This window comes from Lissotriton helveticus, chromosome 11 (assembly GCF_964261635.1).
Source record: "Lissotriton helveticus chromosome 11, aLisHel1.1, whole genome shotgun sequence".
Taxonomy (NCBI): Eukaryota; Metazoa; Chordata; class Amphibia; order Caudata; family Salamandridae; genus Lissotriton; species Lissotriton helveticus.
The window spans coordinates 1,100,041,691-1,100,062,591 of record NC_136072.1 but is presented as its reverse complement, the minus strand read 5'-3'; the positions used below and the strand labels follow the sequence as shown (position 1 = coordinate 1,100,062,591).

The 20,901-nt window shown below is 41.9% G+C and overlaps 1 protein-coding gene across 1 annotated transcript in view; it reads left to right on the top strand.

The window, feature by feature from the left end:
- GGT5 (gamma-glutamyltransferase 5) overlaps positions 1-20,901 on the top strand; it is a 263,704-nt gene that overhangs the window by 186,319 nt on the left and 56,484 nt on the right. The window contains exons 5-8 of the mRNA XM_078667773.1: positions 5,600-5,795; positions 10,849-11,006; positions 16,102-16,248; positions 18,974-19,110. Coding sequence (XP_078523899.1) covers positions 5,600-5,795; positions 10,849-11,006; positions 16,102-16,248; positions 18,974-19,110 — 638 coding nt within the window. The remainder of the gene's footprint in view (positions 1-5,599; positions 5,796-10,848; positions 11,007-16,101; positions 16,249-18,973; positions 19,111-20,901) is intronic.

The following is a 20,901-nucleotide window of genomic DNA, read 5'->3' as shown; positions in this document are numbered from 1 at the left end:
GAAGGTGTTGGCTAGATAATTAAACTATTCCCTATCCTACAGCGCCCTCCGGCGCAAATCGTTGTAACAACTTGCGTTGTAATAGCTGCGTCGTAATGGTAGTGCGGAGTAAAAGTTGCGTCGTAAAGGATGTTCCCCGATACAAAGGTACACAAGTACAGATACTGGTCATGGTTGTGTGATCTTGGACACCTTCTAGTGATCGATGTGTTACTGTTGATATTTTAATTGTTCATTAGAACAGGTATAAAACACAGTGTGCTAAAAATATTTAATTGCAGAGCCTGTAGATAGTGCAGGGTCTGCATTTCCAAATGTTTCCTTACAACACCTATTTTCAAATCGGTTGTGTTGATGTCTATAGTCACATTTAGTGAATTCTGAGTTTTTTGTGAGGGTTTCACCAGTGGGCTGTACCAAAGCGCTTACATATTTCCTCAGTTGATACAGGAGTTCAGTCATTTCCCAGCAAATCTACTTATGTAGTAAGTAGCTAAAGGTAGCAAGTGTTGTTGGACGACTTGATAGCCATTTAATTACATATTCGGACTATGTGATGGTAAATGTGGGATCTTAGCAACAGTATATGTTGGCTACTGTGTAATTCTGGGGGTATTAATGTATATATTGGTGACAACTTAAAAATGGTGTTTGTTGGTTTCTGTGTAACATCAGGTTATATTCATGTGTAAATTGGTGTTCGCTGAGAGTTTAAGCTATTGGCATTGTAAATGACAATGCCTTTTATTTACCTGTTTTCAAAACACATAGATAAAAGGTTTGTCATTTACAATGCCAATAGCTCAAACGTTTGCAAATGCGAGACCTATTGCATTGCAAATGCTTGTTCTGCCTTCTGTTGGCCATGGGATGCTCCTGATGGGCAGGGTCTTCTGTCTGCCTCTTTTTTCTCCACCTTCTGTTTGGCACGGGATGCTTCTGTTGGTCAGGATTTGTCAGCGAACTTTTATTTATTTTCCTTCGGTTGGCCATCGCCTGCTCTTGGCAGACAGGAGCTACTGCCTGCTTCTTCATTTTCCACCTTCTGTTGGTCATTGAATGCTGCTGGCAAACAGGATTGATTTACCAAATTAAACACCTATAGTCTCGGACATGTGTGTGTAAGCAAATACGTAGTGTCTCTCTCAAACGTAATACTACAAGTGAAAAGTGACTAGGGGAAACATCCCTTAAGGATAAGAACCCTCACTCACCCGAAGGTGACATGCTTCATCATATGGGTCCTCCTTACCAGTGAGGAAAGCCTAGTCACCACTGGGAGCTACTACTTCGGTGTTTAACCCCTTCGACGCTCATGACGAGCTCAGCTCGTCATGAGGTGTACCTCTGGTACACTCATGACAAGGTGAGCTCGTCATGAACAATGGGTTTTAGAATTTTCCAGCGCACAGCGGGAAAATGCACCGCATGGATGCGGTTAAAGAAGGAGCTCAGAGATGTTTTGTCAGGTAAGGAACAGGATGGTAATCCCATATGTGAGATGATGGGTGTAGTGAGGTATGCAGCGCTGTGTGAAAGAGTGGATAGGTGAGATTAAAACTGCCTACGTAGAATCACTATTTGACTTTATTCATGTGTTCTACTTGACAGGGTTAAAATGAAACAGCACAGTGGTATGGATATAGAACCACTGTCACTTGATGGTCAACATGTTTCAGCCTGTTGATCTATACCACAGTATCAGCGGCTTTCTTCAGGACCAGATTTACTACGTGCTAATGCTGCTGCAATATGTGAAAAAATAGTAAATAAAATGAAGTTTTATACAACCCCGGTATTCCTGCTTTTCCCGGGGCGAGCTCTCTTGGGCATCGAGGTACCGACAGACAGTGCGGGGCCTCCTTTCAGAGCAGCCAGCCAGGTAGAGGTGAGGCAGGACTATCCTACAGTTGAGGATACCTGGGTATGACCTGACAGACAAATGAGCTCCTTCTTTAAACACCGAAGTAGTAGCTCCCAGTGGTGACTAGGCTTTCCTCACTGGTAAGGAGGACCCATATGATTAAGCATGTCACCTTCGGGTGAGTGAGGGTTCTTATCCTTAACCACATTAGTGCTAAGGCAATTCCCCCTGGGTGCTGTTACTCCAAATTTCCCATTGTTCATGACAAGGTCAGCTCGTCATCAGCACACGAGCAGTGTACTGCTGAGCTCGTCATGAGCATGGAAGGGGTTAAGGGATGTTTCCCCTAGTCACTTTTCACTTGTAGTATGACGTTTGAGAGAGACACTACGTATTTGCTTACACACACATGTCCGAGACTATAGGTGTTTAATTTGGTGTTTAGTTTGTATGATCTATAATCTTCCCTTCAGACCCCCAATCTACGGAAGTTTTACATAAACAGGATTGATTGCCTTTATCTTTTTTCTCTGCCTTCTATTGACCATTGGATGCCCCAGGTAGGACAGGATTCTCCTGGCAGACAGGATCTACTGCCTGCATCTTCTTTCCCCACCTTCTGTTGGCCATCTGATGCTCTTGGTGAACAGGATGTATTGCCATTTTTCTTTTTCTCTGCCTTCTGTTGGCCATTGGATGACCACAGTAGGACAGAATCTACTGCCCTTCTCTTCTTTCGCCACCGTCTGTTCGCCAGAGGACACTACTGAAAGACCGGAACTGCTGAGAGCATCTTCTTTCTATGCTGCTGGTGAAGTGAATGAAACAAAGGGTCTTTGGAGATGTGTCCCACCTAGAGTCCCCAGATCCGTCATCTCGGCAACCACCTTGTTGCCTAGTCTAGAGCTGAGGAGGGTTGGTGTTCAGAGAGATGCAACCAGTTGGACGGTCTTTTCTCTGACACACCCTGAGAAGAATGGAGTGTATCAAGACTCTTCTAACCAAACTGGGACAGGCGTCTACACTTTAGAGATGAGCCAGCTAAAGTGGAGGCTTGTGGGTAGTACTTATGCATGCACAGGAGTTCTGGAGTGTCTATGGACCTCAAGCAGGAGGCATACGTCAAGAGTTTTGCTTAAATAAGAGGCGACATACCCCCAGATGCATCAAGGATCCATTTTGCGATTCCTTATTAGCGAAAAATAAGGATTCGCTAATAAGGAATAGCAAAATGCTATGCATGAAGAAATCGCTAAAAAAAATGGTGATTTCTTAATATTCCTTAATTGCGACTCGCAAATTGCGAGTCGCAATTAAGGAATACCTCCCAATTCAACCCATAGGAATGAATGGGAAGATATTCTCAATTTGCGATTAGCAATTAGCGAATCGCAAATTGAGAATGCAATTTCAAGGGTGCTGGGGTGTCCAAAGGACACCCTGTTGCACCCCTGAAATTAATCTGTGCACATATGTTGCGCACACACATGCCCTAAGGGCATGTGTGTGCGCAACATGAAACTTTGAAAAATGCACAAAAGTGCATTTTTCAAAGTTTTTGCAAATTACCATGACATTCAACTTCATGGGAATTTGCTCCCCCTATTAGCGAAATCGCTAATTTTTTTTACTTTGTTGCATTGCATTTAAAGAATCTCAATTTGGGATTCCTTAAATGCAATCGCAATTTAAGGAATCTCAATTTAGAGATTCCTTAAATTGTGATTTTTGCATTTGGGATGATGCATCCCAAATGCAAAAATACCGGTCGCAAAGGGGCAGATTCTGAGGATCTGCCCATTTGCGACCTGATTTTCCTGTGATGCATCTGGGCCATAGTCTCCTCCTCAGAGAGTGCATGCCTCATCCTCAAAGAGGGCTGGATACTTTGCAAATGCATGTGGTGATAATTGATTTCAATAGTAGATGTGCCTATGCAGTTATATACATCAATTAAGGATAGCATGAGGTAGCAGCTCCTTCCCCAAGCTTGCCCTTAGGGTTCTCTTGCATTGACCCTGCCTTCCCCGGTCCCAGGGAGCTATGAACGTGGCAGGAAAACAGAAACTAAACTGGTTTTCAGTAACTGATGACTTTTTGCAGTTCCAACTCCCTCCATATCATCTCAGCAGCAACTCAGATGTCGTTGTATAAGGGTGAGGCACAAGTTAAACCCGGTGATGTTATTAGTGCGCCGGGCAATGGTTGACGTCACTTCCGCAACCCATACCATGTTGGTGAAAGAAGGTCCCTGGAGTGAGCTCCAAATCGTTCCAGCAGAGACTCATAGAGGGCCCAAGCTCTTGCTGGTAAAAGAGTGTGTGTTTTCGTCATTAGAAACAGCATCCTAACCACCCCATAGGAGGATAAGTATAATGCATAAAACCTGAATTTGATATAATTAGACAAGTATGAAAGTCATGCATAAGGCCATTCAATTTTTCTTTATGGAGTGCTTGTATGTGATTATTTATTCACTTTCTTATGCAACTCTTATGCATTAAATCTGCATATTAAAAAGTGCGGACATGATGCAGGAGTTCTTGTGCAAGGGCATATGGCTTGCGCTTGTGTATCTTAATGGAATGTAGCATCAGCCTACACTGGTGCTCATGGAGGGTTTGTCATATGAGGGCATGCATCATACATTACTGGTGCTGGTGGAGGAATTATGGTGTGAGGGTAGGGGCCATGCGCAGATGCAGGTGATGGGTGTTGGTGTAGAGATGTCATAGAAGCATGGGTTCCATGCACTGGTGCAGGTGTAGTAATTTTTATACAATGGTAGTTAGCACTCGCTAGTGCTCATGGAGTGGTTATCATATGATTACGTGTTGCATACGCTGGTAGAGAGATTATTACGCAATGGTGCAGTGCCATGCACTGGAGCTTATAGGGTGATTGTCTTAACATGTGGTTATTATGCGCTGATGCTCGTGGGCTGATTGTCATCCAATTGTGAGTATCACAGGCTGTTGCTCGTGTAGTGATTGTCTTTTGATGGTGGGTAGCATGCACTGATACTCGTGGGGTGTTTGTCATATGATGGAGATTAGCATGCACTGGCGCTCATGGAGTGATTGTTGTACAGTAGGGATTTGCAATTGTTGAGAATGTCATACTGTGGTGGGATTCAGTTGCTAGTGTAGAGATTATTGTATGAAGGTAGTTAGCACGCACCGGTGCTTCTGGACTGATTTTCATTCAGTGGTGAGTTGCTTGTGCTCGTTGAGTGATTGGATTGATGTACGGTGCTGGGTTGCATGCGCTGGTGCTTATGGAGAGATTGTTGTATGATGGTGGTTAGTATGTGCAGGTGCTGGTGGAGAGGTGTTCATGCCCTGATGCGTTGCATGCATAAGTGTGGCTTTGGAGATGCCATACAATGGTGGGTTACATGCAAAGGTGCTTGCATAGATGTTGTATTTGTGGATAGCACATGCTGGTGCTTGTGATGTGATTGTCGCATGATGACGGGTTGTATGCACAGAACTTAGTGTAGGGATTGTCGTACAATGGTGGGTTGCATGTACCGGTGCTGGTGGAAACATTGTTGTAGGATGGTGGGTTGCGTGCTCAGGTGGAGTCGAAGAGATTATGGTACAAAGGGGAGTGTCCTGCAATGGTGCCATTACCGGGATTGTTCTACGAGACTTTGAGCCTTCGCTGCCACTGATCACGAAAAGCTTCAAACAGAGCATTCATGAATAATTGTGATTTATTCTTTCTCTTCAGGCCCCCGTTGGATTGGGGTACCAGGCGAATTACGCGGGTACGAAATCGCCCACAAGCGGCATGGCAAGCTGCCATGGAGAAAATTGTTTGAACCAGCCATCAAACTAGCCACTGATGGGTTCCCGGTGCCAGCGGTCCTCAATGCATTCCTCAACAATTCCATGCTGAAGCCTTTCTTTCTGAACACATCCATTTGGTAAGGAACTGGCGCTTAAACATAATGTGTACAGGGAGTTCATGAGCTGGCAGGGGGTCAAAAACACTCTCCCGGGGATTGGGGACAGTAAAGGAAATAGACAGAGCACTCCAGAAGGAGGCAAAAGCTGTCAGATCTGAAGAGAATTAGGAAATATGCTTTCACTTGAGACTCATGAGTAGCATGGGTAAGGGGCACTGACTGCTGTTCTCAGCGTGGAGTTCTGGGAGTAGTTTATACCCCGTATTCATTATATATTGAATTTTACAATCGTTTCTTGATTGGTGCAGATTGTAACAAGTCTCTACAAAGAACTGAGTTACAAAATATGCATTTATTCAGTACTGGAAAAAATGGGGATCCAGCAGCATCCCCGATTTCACAGTTAATACTGAGCCAAAACCAAGATCCAGGCGGCCCCGGGACTTTGCCCTGTTGTAGTTTACCGACACTGGGACACAGCAGTATGTTTCATGAGGTCTTGTTCAAAGGATGTCCAGTCATTGGGAAATATTCTGCAAACTGTGATAGGAAAGGACACTTTTCACAAATGTGTAGAGATGGCAAAAGAATAGAAAAATTGAAGATGGCTCAGATCAGTCAGGATAGTGAAGTAGAAACGGAGTGCTCCAGGATACAAAATATAATTTTGTCCTTAAGACATATAATAAGTATAACTGAAGAGATTGATCCTGGACCATCCGGTGTGTTATCAACACCATAAGGAAAAGTTTGGAGGCCATGGGTGGCTAAGGATCTTCATAAACTATTGTCACAAAGGAATGTTTAAAAAAGTGCTATAAGGTATAGTAAAGAAACTTTAAGAACCTTTTGTAACGGCTGTGTCCATCAAGGGAAATACCATCAACTCTATGGGTACCTTTCCAGGCAGCATGAGATTCAGGAACAGATTGGCAGAGATCAATGTTTATGTTGCCTAACAGGGGTTGTGTTTGCTAGGATGGAGGTCTCAATGCATGTTGGGTGTTATTTTAGTTCCTTGCTCTCATGAGCAGGTTTAGCTATTAATGCTGCAGGTTTTTGTAAGATAATTGTAAATGTTACTCCTTTGTGTTTTCGAATGTTCTGGGCAAAATGGATAGCTGTCGAAACAGGATCACGCACAAAGTTGACTCTGACTGTATAAAGGAGAAATTAAGGTTCTTTCCATTTTAGCTTTAATAATAAGACTTGCAAAACATGCGGGAAGATATGCTAGCCCAGTATATTACTGAAGAAGTTGAATGAGCAGAATGGGTCTCCCTGATTGTTCTTCCTAAAAAGAAGGATGACATGCTTCGCTTTTGTATTGACCCTGGAGCATGTACCAATTGTACAGTTGTTAATAAGCATGAGTTACTGAACAATAATTCCATGATAATAATGTTAGAAGGTGGCTCTGTTATTCCTAATTTAGGAGCATTTCATCAAGTGGAGCATGCTCTTTAATTCAAGAATCTTACTGTTTTTACTACACCATTTGGTTTATTTTACTTTAAACACGTGAAATCTCGATTGCCCTCAGCTGCCGCTGCTATTCATAGGGTGATGTTTCATATTTTTAAAGGCTTGGATTTTTTTCTGGCCTTCTTTTAGGATGTTATGTTTATTTTCGTCACAAATGAGGCAAACCATTTTGAAGTTCTCGAATGAATGTGGCCCTGGGTGTCAAATACGGGGTTAGTATTGTAAACAGAAAAAAGTGAATTTTTACAGAAAAAAAGTAGATTATTTAGGTCACTCAATTTACAGCGAAGGCGTTGCCCCCAAAGTAAAATTAGCAAAGGCGATCGAAAATGCACAGCCCCACCGACACTGGAAAGAAGCTATTATCTTTCTCTGGGTTCTGTAAATACTATGACATGTTTGTTGAAACCTCTGATGAGAAAATGGAAACAGTAGGGAAATTATTAAATATAGGCCACCCGTTTACTTGGGGTGCATGTCAACAAATTGCTTTTGAGTCAATCAAGGAAGCAATAGTTACAGTCTTATTCTGAAGCCTTTCTAATAGTGCTAAACCTGATTCATTACCATCAAAGCTAGTGCTTATGGGTTAGGTGATGTTTTTCACGGTTTTCAAAAGACATTTAGTCTAATGTAGAGTTTGACGGATCTTGGCATCCCTTAGTCGCCTAAAGAGCAAACTAATGGTCCACCCGCTCTATCTATTTTGGTAGAAACTTTACTCCGATGACCTGATCGACTTGGGCTCATCGGTGTAAGTAAATTAGCTTGTCTGCCCTATTCAGGACGAACAGTGTGATATGCTTTTTGTCTATTCAAACAGCCAGTAAAAGCACGGCAGTCTTGAAGTGGAAAGTGAATAATTGAACCCCCACACTGATGGAGAAAACTCCCAGTTATCAAGGTCATTTTGTTTTCTTCACAGTAATCAACTTCTACATTTGAAGTTTGTTTTTTTAAATGAAAAAGTGTACTGAGCTACTGATTGAAACATGGCATACTCTCAACAAATATTCAATGCCGTAGGAGCAGTTGCTGTGGTGGCGGCTTCTCTGAAGGTATAAAGGTCTCCACCCATTTGGAGGAGATCGCTAAACACAACATGTGATCTCCTGCTAGGCCAGTGGAGGTAATTACCACCGCACCCTGAGCAGTCTGGCGGGTGGGCCACAAATCCACCCCTGGCGGAAGGCAGGCCTCACGCCAACCTCTAAATTGGTCCTTTAGAATGGAGATTCACTTTCACCTTTAGGACACTAAACTCTACAGAGCGGACATTAGTAGTGATAGAAAATAATCTGCTGGCATAAGTCTGAGCCATTAACCACTTCAGACACTAAATGGGGCAACAAGTCTCTGATTAGGTCCAACCATAAGCCATTAGTTAACATATATTCATTAGTAGAAGGGTGTTCCACCACCAAGGGATGTCGCTGCAAATCTCTAAACTACAAGAATATTATTTTGATGCAAGCTTTGTACCAGGCAAAAAACATCTCTCAGTTGACTGCTAATGACAACTTCCTGCAGAACAATCACATCCAAAGGACACTGTAGAAAGGGAAACTCAGCTGCACTTGGAAGTTGTATATCAATCTGCATGGAAAGTGTATGAAAAAGAAGCATTGGCAGCAGACCATAAGGATGATATTTTATAATCCATTAAAAAGTATCTGGCAATTGGTATGGCCACTGCCAGATCTTTAAAGGGATATTTTCAGTCTTTCTACCATCTGGCCAAATAATTGGGCATGGGAGGCAATTTGGTCATGATGGGTGACAAAAGCAAATTTCTGACAGGAGTGAGTCTTAAACTTTTAGAAAGTGGGCACCATAGCCACACATGAATATTAACATTATAACATGTGGAGAGAACACCATTGGTGGCCCTGTAAGGACACATCACATTTGTTATATCACTACACCTTCTTAAGATTCGCAAAGCTATACCCAGGTGGAATATTTCTACTACTGCCTCAAAGACTGCATGAAATTAGCATTCCTAGTTAAGTAATCATGGTCCATAAGAATCTGAGCGAGCCTTTTGACCTAAATAATTACTTCCATTTGCTCACAAGCAAACGTTTCTTCGTATCTCTGAAAGGTAAATCAGCAACTTTGAAAATGTGTCATTGGTGGCTCAAGAAATTGATAAACAAGTCCGAACAGAGACCATCGAACCAAGATAAAATCAGTGTTAGGATTTACAAAAACCAACACAAATGAAGGAACATGTATCTATGTCAAACAAACAAAAAAAATGTCCAAAAAGCAGACATAAAAGTTGGTGAGTGGGTAAATGCTCTTCTCCCAGGGAAGGTTCATTAAGGCAAGTCGAAATTTTCCCACCGCATGAAATTAGTGATAGGTAACAAAACCAGTGTGGCGACTCAAGATAGAAGGTGCTAGGACTTAAGGTGAGGCACCAGGTGGAGGGCTTGTGAAGGACACCATCCATAATGATGAGTGATTCTTCCTTGGGTCTGAGGTTGAGGAGGTGCAAGAATGGAATGGAGACTTATCCTAATAATCTTGCCACACGATACAACATGGCTTCAAGGTGTGTAATTCCACCTGGTGAAAGCTCTAAACATGTCAGATTCTGAGATCAACCCTCTACAGATAATCAAGACTCCATTGCTTACAGAGTGAAAAGCCATTAGGAAAGATTCTTGGAAAAAGTTAAAGTTTAAATTTGCCTTTTCTCCTGATTCTTGTGGTGGAATGTGTAGTTACTATTTGATCCTCGTCTAGTATATGTTTTATTGCTTGAAGTTCCAGTCTTATTTGATCCTTGTCTTTGTAGGGGTGGGGTGTGTTACATCATATATGTTCATTGGCCTTTAATGACAACATTTTTCCTAGCTCATTATCCTTACCACTTTTTGTTCCTTTTCTTCCGCCCACCCTTCCTCCTTGGTTAGTAGACGACTAGGCTCTCCTCTTTTGCCTTAGAACCTTGGCAGATTCAGGATAATAAATATTACTGTTCAGACTGTTCTGTCTGGGATGCTGCTGTGATAAGATGCTTGTTTGCACCTGCTTTATACTAATAATCTGGATACCCACTTTGACATCTCAACTTCTTCGTCACACCTGGGCTTCTGTGTGCACAATTTCATGACTCGTTGCCGCCATATTGATTTGCACATTTTTCAAGTACAAATTGTGGACTGGCATTATATCACCAAGATAAGCCACAGGGTTAGAATGGTAAGTCTATACACCCCGATAGCGCTCACCTTCATGATAATTTGGAGTCAATATATACGCAGTTTGAACTTTCTGTGGCCAATATATTGGTATACATCCCTTTCGATGAGCTGGTCTGCCCACTCTTCACCTGTTTTTTCTATGTGCATTTAAGGGTGGGCATCATTTGCAGAGCTCTACTGGGCAATTCCTCCATCTTTGCCTCCCAAGATTCTTGTGATGTCCCAGATGGTGTCATCCATGATGTAGAGAAAGCCGTTGGAGATGAAGGTCCTGCCGGGAGGAAGGGCACAGCACCCTCTGATCGGGGCAGGGACTGTTACTCTGCTAGCAAGTGATACAACACAAAGGATTGTGTGCTTTGTCTTCACAGCCAGGTGTTCTGCAAAGACGGCGATGTGTTACGGACAGGTGACATTCTAAAGCTACCAGCACTGGCAGAAACCCTAACCCTGGTGGCAGAAGGTGGTGCTGATGTATTTTACAAGGGTGCACTGGCACAGAAGATTGTGGATGACAACAGGAGGGCAGGTGAGAAGCATCAAACTAACTTGTGTCCTATGTGTGGTTCCACCAGCGAAACCTTTCAAAAGAAATACTGTCCACTCTGGGCGCTAAGAATACCAGGGACTATGTATGGTCTGTCCACTGACTGGCTTGAATACATTCCAGGTACTCTTGTCTCAGATTCAATTTAAAAAAACCCTGTAGGAGGAGATCTTGATTAGACCTGCTGCTGAGTTGTCAGATAACCATGCACATCATCCGAACTCTATCCTGCCACTGGTTGCTCACTGGCCCTTTAGAAAGGTCATCTGAAGAGATAGAGTCTCCTCCATGCAAGATGATTGAAAGACCTGCCCACTGCCATCTTGTATGAATTCAAGAATGGTCTTTCAGGCAATCCTTTTGAGTCAATGGTTCATTGCCAGTGGTTGAGCATTGCAAGCTTGGGTAATTGATCAGAGCTACTATGTAGCTCGGATCAGTCCAGGCTGAAGAAGCACACACAAGTTGAAAACTCCTCTTAGTCGGCAGTGGTCCTGACAAACGAGAAAAAACATAAATGTTTGGTAGAAGCCATTTGTACCTCTAGATGTTTCAGACAGTCTGCGATACACATCCTGCTCTACCAGGACACCTTAAACTTCCAAGAGCATGCTGCTTCCCTAACTAAGAGATCCTTAAAGGCATGGGCACAGAGGGTCATTGCCCAGGGCCCCGCCTTTCAAGGGTCTCCTGTGAAAGTGAACTTTTCTCTATCTCACTTCAGTCTATTTCTCCATCACAACGTTTAATATATAAATATACATTGCTTGGCATCGTGGGGTTTGAATACGTATAAAATGGGTAATAAAACTTAAAGTTGTTCTGCACAGCGGTTCCAAAATATTTCTTGCCTAGGGACCACAACATCCTTAACATGTCACTGGCATGACAGTCTATCTATCCCAGTATGGAGGCAGATTGATGGTCATTCTAGGCTTTCAACTCTGGAACGCCCCACTGAAAGAGCTTTGTACCTCCCGAAACTCCCACTTTGCAGAACCAAAACTGACAAAGCCAATAGCTTGGGTGTTTCTTTTAGTGAAGAGGTGTAGTGTAGGGGCTAAATGGCTGACCTGCGAACGTGGATATTTGGATTGTAATCATGTCAAATCACTTAGCAAACAGAATTGCGCCTGAATTTATAGCTGGATGTAATGCAATTTAAAAATGTGTAATGAAAAGAAAAACTGCTATAGGGTATAGTTCCCCATGCACATGTCCACCTGCGCTCCATAACATCTTAGAGGGGATATTTACAAGGAGATTGCACCACTGGAGCGTCCCTTTTCTAGACGTTTTGGTGGCGCAATGCCCTGCATCATGTTTACAAAGCGGCCTTAAGCCACTTTGCGTGGCCTTAACTTCGCTTTGTAAATATGGTATAATTTCACTCAGTTTACTGCGTGAAAGGGGAGTGCAACGGGTGTTGCTGTAGGCGTTCCACCGCAACACCCATTGCTTTTTGATGCTGCCACACATTAACAAGGATGTGTAAATCCGAGGCAGCGCCAAAAACTAACGCCCTGCAAGAGCAGATGTTAGATTGGCGCAGCGAGGAGAAATACTTTTATCTCTCCTCGTTTTTGCTCTTTCTATGAGTGCTGAATTCAGCAGGAATCATAGAAAGAGCAAATCACCCTAAAATATTGTTTATGTGCTGGTAGGTGTCCTTTCCTACACATAAACAATCATTCCCTGCCATGCAGGCACCCTTGCACTATGGCGCAAGGGTGTCTGTGGTGGCCCTAGGCAGCTATTTTTAGCACCAGTGCAAGGGAAAACACAGGGGTGCACCATATGCTTGTGAATACGGCACATCCCTGCATTTTTAATTGCTGCAGCACAGCACTGCACATTTCGCCGCCGTGCCGCACCATTTCCTTTTGGATATACCCCTTAGTTTCGATGACAGAGGCCTAAGAGGCCTGTATTTAGTTCTTCCTGCCAGGCAAAGACCTAGCCGCAAAGGGTCCAGGCTTGTGTATATCTGCCCTTTACTCAGTGTGTAACCCTTTCAATAAGCCAGAATTTGGGGGCTAATTCAAAATCCCCTTGTGCCGTCGGCGCTTCACTTTTAATATGGGAAAAAGTGACTTACCGGTGGCTCAAGGGGCTTGTAAAAAAGCCCCTTGGTGACTTCTTAGTCTCCAGCTGAACATTTTAGATCTACAACTTAAAGAACATACAGGTTAACTTAACAGGAGTAATTACTCTCAGGGGCAGGTCTCGGGCTTGCTTGGGTATGGAGGGGTGTCCCGCTTACCTTTAATCCATTCCTTGCGATTGACATCTACATCGCCATGTTTACTAGTTAGTAGCTGTACATGTTGCTTGACAGACAAAAACTCCTTGTGGGGGTCAATTGTCTGTTTTCTTTTTCTAGAATTCCTCAGTGTTGTTTACTTTCACCTGGTTACAGTAGTAGTCTCCTTCTACTGTTACTGAAGGAAGATAAACCGGAGAGTATTCAGTTTAGTTCAGTACATAATCTTTATTTCGATCACCAAAATCATAAAAGATGTTCACAACAGTACACGCAACATTTTGTTAAGGGGGTATACTCCCTTTTAACCATAGTGCTTGGAATATGTACAAAAGTTCAAAATTGGGGTTCAACAACTTCTAGTCCATGTAAAGATTAAAAAGTTAATTGTAAAAAAAGGAACTATAAAATTATTATATTCTTATATATAAAACTTCATTTTTGTTTTTAAGATTAAACATATGCCTATTTCACAAAAGGTATCATAAAAATGAACAGTTGATTGAATAGTATAAAAATGTACTTGGACCAGTGAACCATAAAAAGAGCTACATAATATTGTTCTTTATCAGCCATGTCTATCAGATACACAGCAGCATTTACAACACTAGGTGACGGTGGGCATCCATTACTACAACTGGCCTTAATCAAAGGCAAAGGTTTTCATTGATCTTTCCTCTGCTAATGCTAGCAGTAGCCTAACAAATTGTGCACCGACTTTATTCTTTTTGTTGGCTACTAGATTGAATGGCCATAGAGATCTTTAACATTTTGTCACAGATTGACCACATCCAATTTAGCAATTTGGCAGTTGCTATTATCCACAGTTTGTTAATGTTTTTCAGCAATATTCTCAATGCAAGTGCTAGACCAGGGGCCAATATTTCTACATAATGGTTTTAACCATTTTTCCCGGGGGCCATATAAGCAGGACAGACACATAGATTGTGTGAATAGGCCTCCTCATATTCTACACACAAATGTCATCTGCTGTCATTAGAATTATGCCATTTGTGGGTAAGAAATTTCAATGGTAATGTACCCTCCCGAAATTGGAAATAGAGTCTTCTGTCTCTAGACTTGGATATGACATCCCAGTATGATTCGTACTGTGGACAAGGCTTAAATTCTATAAATGTGCCTGATGTGTATTCCTTGCATGTGTTTACCTTTGTTGTTTGGACAGGTGCAGGTCATTTAAAAAAACCTTCAATTCTTCTGATTGTTCTTTTAGGGCTCTTTCAACCAACCTAAACCTCAGTACGAGCGGCGTTTCTTTTATCAGGAGAAATGTGTGTATACTTCAATCCCTAGAATTTTGGTCGACTACTTGCTCAATTGGTCTTCTAATCTTCTGTTTGTCCTGCTCATGAACTGTGTGACCACAGAGCTGTTTCATTTTTATAGCCAACAGGATGATTGGTCTGTTTTTTGTATTGTTATTTATTGGCTGTTTCCTGTATGTAGGAGTTCAGTAGATTATATTATTGCATAAACTGTATTTTTAGTTTTTCCATTGTTAATGGCTTTTGGCAAATCTTGATTCCTTGATGAGAGGACTGTCATGGTCTGTTTACATGCTATGAAATTAACACAACTGTGGTGCTCTGGGGGCTGGTGGTACATTTTGAAATTGTCAGATGTTTGTGGCTGACTTAGCTGGACAAGTCTGTGCTCAAACCAACCATCACTGAGATTTAAGGTCTTTTTTGAGTATCAACATTGTTTTTTTAAGTTCACATCCTGCAGTATTGATGATATGTGATTTTGTTATCTGTTCATCTCAGAATTACTAGATTTATAAGACATAACACATGCTATTGGGGATTTTGTTTTCTTAGAGATTCTTGTAAGGAGGGGAGAAGCCATGCTGTCTTTTAGGGTATTTTTAAGAGTTTTCAGATACCCTTATTTTGTTAACTTGTTAAAGACTTGTCCTGAATACATGAAATAATTTTTTTCTTGACAGTTTCTTTGTACCCATAAAAACTGCACCACAGCTTGTGTGAGTGAAAGCTATGATAATGGAGCAGACTGTTGTTGTCTGTTTCTTTGGTAAAAAAGGGAGTTTGCAGATATCCTTATTGATTTTTGATCCGGTTGCCTATGAAGTGTATTTCTTTTTTGTTGAAGTTCATTATAAAGGTAATATCAGCAGATCTCCGATGCAACCAGTTTGAGAGTTCGATAAGCTGTCCTTCAGTCCCTGTCCAAATAAACATGTCATATGAATAGTTTTGCCAAGTTGTAATGTTCATTACACATGGGATGTTTGAAAGACCAATCTCTCTTCATCTTGTGCAATACATCGCCTTGGTCAAAAAGCTGAAGGCGCACTCATTAAGATATTACACAAGTTCTTCTTAGTCCAAATGATAAAATTCTTTATTTCGGTGATTTCACCAAGAAACTCACACAGCCAACGCGTTTCGTTCCATGTAGGAACTTTGTCAGGGCTTTAGTAAGGATGTGCCCAATCGGCATGGAAACTTGTAAATAGTCAGTGCAAAAAAAATGGAACTCCTATTGTGAATCTGTCACAACAGAAGTAGGCGCCAGTTCTCGGACGTTTCAGGCACAAAGTCGTTTGCAAAAACAATAAGTGTGAGCTTGTAAGCACAAAAATCCAAAGACAAGTAAAATAATGAGTTGCAGAAGCATTTATTCGGCTCCTGGAAAGGAATCTAAGCTTGGTACAAAGCGGCAAGTCCAGGCATGGTAACTGGGATAAAGTGACAATCAGCATGCAGAGAAATACATACAAAAATCTTTTTTTGTTATGCTAATACTACCTCTTCTTTTTCTCTCCAATAGGGGGCACAATGACCCTGAATGATTTAAAGAACTTCCAAGTGGAAATAGTTCCAGCTTTGAAAGTGTCGCTGGGAAAGTACACTCTGTATTCCCCTCCCCCTCCTGCCGCAGGGCCAATCCTGAGCTTTATCCTAAATATCCTTAAAGGTAAGCTGAGCGCCACTCAGTTTTTATGCTACGTATTTCTTGTATCATCACCTGGGTACCACTTGTGTCTTGTTTCCACTTGGTTCATCACGGGTCCCACCACACTGTATTGCTTCTGTATGTGCCATCAGCCCTCCAACCACGTCTTGAAACAGATTCCAAGAGACTGGTTCTCTTTATTTGTTTGTTTATTTATCTATTTATTTAATGCTGTTTTATATAGCGCAAACTTCACGCAAAGGTGTCAGAGCGTTTTAAAGAAGAACCAGGTAAGTTACAAAAGGTACACAAGGTAGACTAAACATGCTAACAAGTTACATATATACAGTTATAGGTACATAGGCTAGGCTGAACACAGTAAAAAGTTACATATATGCATTTACAACACTAACAAGTTGCATATTTATATTGTACAAAATATAAAAGGTGTCAGCGTTAGGTTAGAAGAGGAGTGAAATACATACTTACAAAGTTGACCTCAAATGAGTGTCAGGTAAATTACAAAAGGCACACAAGATAGACTAAACACGCTAACAAATTACATAAATACAGTTTCAGGTACACAAAATAGGCTGATCACGCTAACAAGTTACAAATATGTAGTCACAACACTAACAGGTTGCATATTTATATTGTAAAAATATAACAGGTGACAGCGTTAGGTTGAAACAGGAGTAAAATGCATATTTACACAGTAATCCCCATGTGAGTGCTATATGGTCGTAGTGGTCAAGAAATAGGTTGAGTTATTCCAGGAAGTGTCTTTGGAGGAGGAGAGCTTTAAGATCTATTTTGAAGGTCCGGAAAGAGGTGGTGGTTCGGAGGGATGGAGGAAGTGAGTTACAGATTCTGGTCGCATTACCAGAGAAGGATTGAGCCATAAATCTTTCTCTTTTGAAGGTAGGTGGTAAGTTTTCCACATTGCATGAAGGTCTAGAGCCTCCTGAGATTTTTAGTTTATTAGCCAGATAGCGTGGGGTGGAGGTGTGCAGGGCTTTGTGGGTGATACAGGCAGTCTTGTAAATTGACCTTGCTTAGATAGGAAGCCAGCAAAGAGATAACAGTATGGGTGAGATGTGATCATTTCTTTTAGCCCCATATAAGCTGCTGAGTGGAGTATAGATTTTATAGGGGAAAGGTGGAATTGTGGGAGGCCAGCAAGGAGAGAGTTGCAGTAGTCCAATCTGGAAAGAACCAATGATTGAACCAAGGTTTTTAGGTCTTGTTCAGGAAAGAACCACCAAACCCCCCAGAGAAGGTGAGGTTGGTAACGTGCATTCTTGGCGATGGTATTGATATGGGGCTGTAAGTTGAACCTTTTATCTAGGATTACGCCTAGAGATTTTGGACTGTCAACAATGATAGGCTTGTTGTTGAGAATGTTCAGATTTCTCATCCAAGACTGGATAGGAGGAGGAGATATTGAGGTCAAGAGGAGAAGGAATTCTGTTTTGGAAGGATTCAGTATTAGTTGATGAGTTGACAGCCAGTAATGGATGGAGTTGACTGTTGTGTTGAGGATTGAAATGTAATGTGTGGAAAAATCCTTTAGGTAGATTTGGGTGTCATCTGCATACAGGTGATAATGGATCCCGCATTTATTTAGGTGATTATCCAGCGGTTCAATGTAGAGGTTGAACAGAGTGGGCGCGAGGATCGAGCCTTGAGGGACACCTTGTCCAACAGCCATTGAAGTGGAGACACAATTAGCAATTCTGATCATCTGGGATCTGCCAGAGAGGAATGATTCGAACCATTTAAGCACTGTGCCTTCAAAACCTATTCTTAGCTTTAAAGTGTTCAAAAGAGTGTTGTGATTAACAGTGTCAAAGGCTGTGGCTAGGTTAAGAAGGATCAGGAGACAAGATTCCCCAGAGTCAAGTACTCGCAAGGCATCATCGATCACTTGAAGTAGGACTGTTTCGGTACTGCAAGCTTGGGTAAAACCCTATTGGAATTCGTCAAGGAGGGACGAATCTCTCTGTCATGTGACTAAAAGCTCTAACATTGGTGACCATGGTGCTATGTTCCTGCTATCTGATGACCGGCATTAACTTCCATTTTTGCTGAGATAAGACTCTTCAAAAAAATATGTCCCTACACTGTGTGGTTTCAACCACTTTGTTATAATTGTTGTTGCCCCTCAAGTCATGTTAACTTACACACAACGAGGGAAAGGAGGAGATGAATTAGGCAGGAACTCAAAGTATGTATTTTATTGTATACTTATATACTAAATTACTTATTATATATGATATGTGTTATTTATATCACAAATATTTATATAATGGACTTTTGTTTAAATATATTTGTGTCATGGCTTTAAATCATTGATATTTTACAATGATACTACCTGTGTCAGGCTAGCAAGACTCTGTTCACCAGGGTGGTGTCACCTTAGGTTCAGACTCCTATGTGCTGCACTGTCTTGTGTGCCCCTGCTTACTTGTTTGCCACACTTGTAAAAGACAGGTGTTTGTGGTTGACCAAGTCAACAGGTGACGGGTGTACACCAGTGGAAGGGCATAGTAACATGCGCGCCATAATCTGATTTGGAGAAGCTTTTTAATGTAACCTCATAAACTATCTTTGGCTTTCTCCTGCTGCTATGTATTCATATTGCTTTCAAATGTCACGCAAGCGCTTCTGTAGTTACCAGTTGGTGGCACAATAGCCTGATTAATCCTGTGTATAGAGTTACAATGAAAATATGCTCCATTTGTAGGGTACAACTTCAGCCCAGACTCAGTGAAGGGAAGGAGTGCAAAGGTGGAGACATACCATCGCATCATAGAGGCCTTGAAGTTTGCCAATGGGCAAAAGAGCAAGATACTGGACCCGCGGTTCGCCAACTTGAAGGAGGTAAGCGTGACATCCCATAGGAAGACAAGGCAAGATCATGCACAAAGTACCTTTACTTTAACATGGACTGTAGCCAACCAAGTGGAGATTTCCCCTTTCTGTTGTGGGTTGGGTAGATGTATTAGGCATGGCCTTTTTGTGTTACCTAGATTTGTAGAGCATGTGGCTACCCAAACACAGGTTTCCCAGCGCTGGCAGACATAGTACCAAAGGGGTGATGTGGTGACTAACTGAACAGATGTGTCCTCAACTGCATTCTAAAAGTCAGGAGACTGTGGTTTGCTCTCAAATGGATGGGGAGGGAGCTCCAGCGCTTGGGGGCCAATTATGTAATGGATCTTCCTGCACCTCTGACTCTTCTGATCTTTGGGACAGCCAGGAGGGAGCGGTTGCTTGACCTCAAGTCTCGTGAGCTGTTGTATGAGACAATTAGCTGGTTTAGAATGTGTGTGCCCTGAGCATACTTGATCTTGTGTGCAATGCATCGGGCTTTGAGCTCAATCCTTCTCTTAACTGGAAGCCAGTATTAGTTCGGTATGAGTGTTCCTCGTCTCTAACAGTGATGGCTATCTAAATTGTGGTTTCCAATACTTTCTGATAGTGGGCCCAATTTACTGAACTAATCGGAGGCAAAATCCTAAACTTACTACTTTTGGTATTCACAGAAGGCACTTGGGGGCATATTTACAAGTGCTTTATCTCTGCTTTTTTGGCTTAAAAAGCCAAAAAAGAGGAGATAAAACTATTACCCTATTTACAAGAGGGTGCTAACATGCATAATCGCATGTTAGCACCCTTTTTCCCAACGCCTCCCTTTGCATCTCTAATGAGATGCAAAGTGGGCGTCACTGGGCGTACCCCGGATGGACAACCTTGCAAATGTCTCTGATGTTCACATCGCGATATTTATAAGGCTGCCCCAGCATTTTAGCACATGTTAGTTTTGGGAGAAAACCGCTGATTTCTCCAAAAACTAACGTCTGCTAAATGCAGACTTACCTATCCCTAACATTGGGGTAGATTATGCTGATACAACCCTGTGGGTCGTATCAGCAAGGTTATCGCTGTTTTGCAGGGAACATCGATGGAAAACCAGCAATGTTCCCTGCAAAACGGGGATAACCTCGCTATCTCTGGAATTTTTATTACCCTGAAGTAACGCGTTGTTAATATAGCGCTACCAGGGCGATAAATTCCATAGATAGCCTGCGATAATAAAATTATGGCTAAGCACGGCCAGCGATAATTATCGTTGGCCGTTGATAATATGCCCCTTACTTCTTTTGGTATTCACAGAATGCACTTACTACTTTTAGTTCAACTTATTACTTTTGGTTAAACTTACTACTTTTGGTTAAACTTACTACTAAATGCCTTCTGTGAATACCAAAAGTAGTAAGTTTAACCAAAAGTAATAAGTTTAACCAAAAGTAGTAAGTGCAATCTGTGAATACCAAAATAAGTAAGGGGCATATTATCAACGGCCAGCGATAATTATCGCTGGCTATCTCTGGAATTTATCGCCCTGGTAGCGCGTTCTTAACAACGCGTTACTCCAGGGCGACGAAAATTCAAGAGATAGCTAGGTTATCGCCGTTTTGCAGGGAAAATCGCTCGTTTTCCAGCGACCTTTGGCATTCACAGAAGGCATTTAGTAGTAGTGAACTACTACTAAATGCCTTCTGTGAATACCAAAAGTAGTAAGTTTAACCAAAAGTAGTAAGTGCCTTCGGTGAATACCAAAAGTAGTAAGTGCCTTCTGTGAATACCAAAAGCAGTACGTTTAGGATG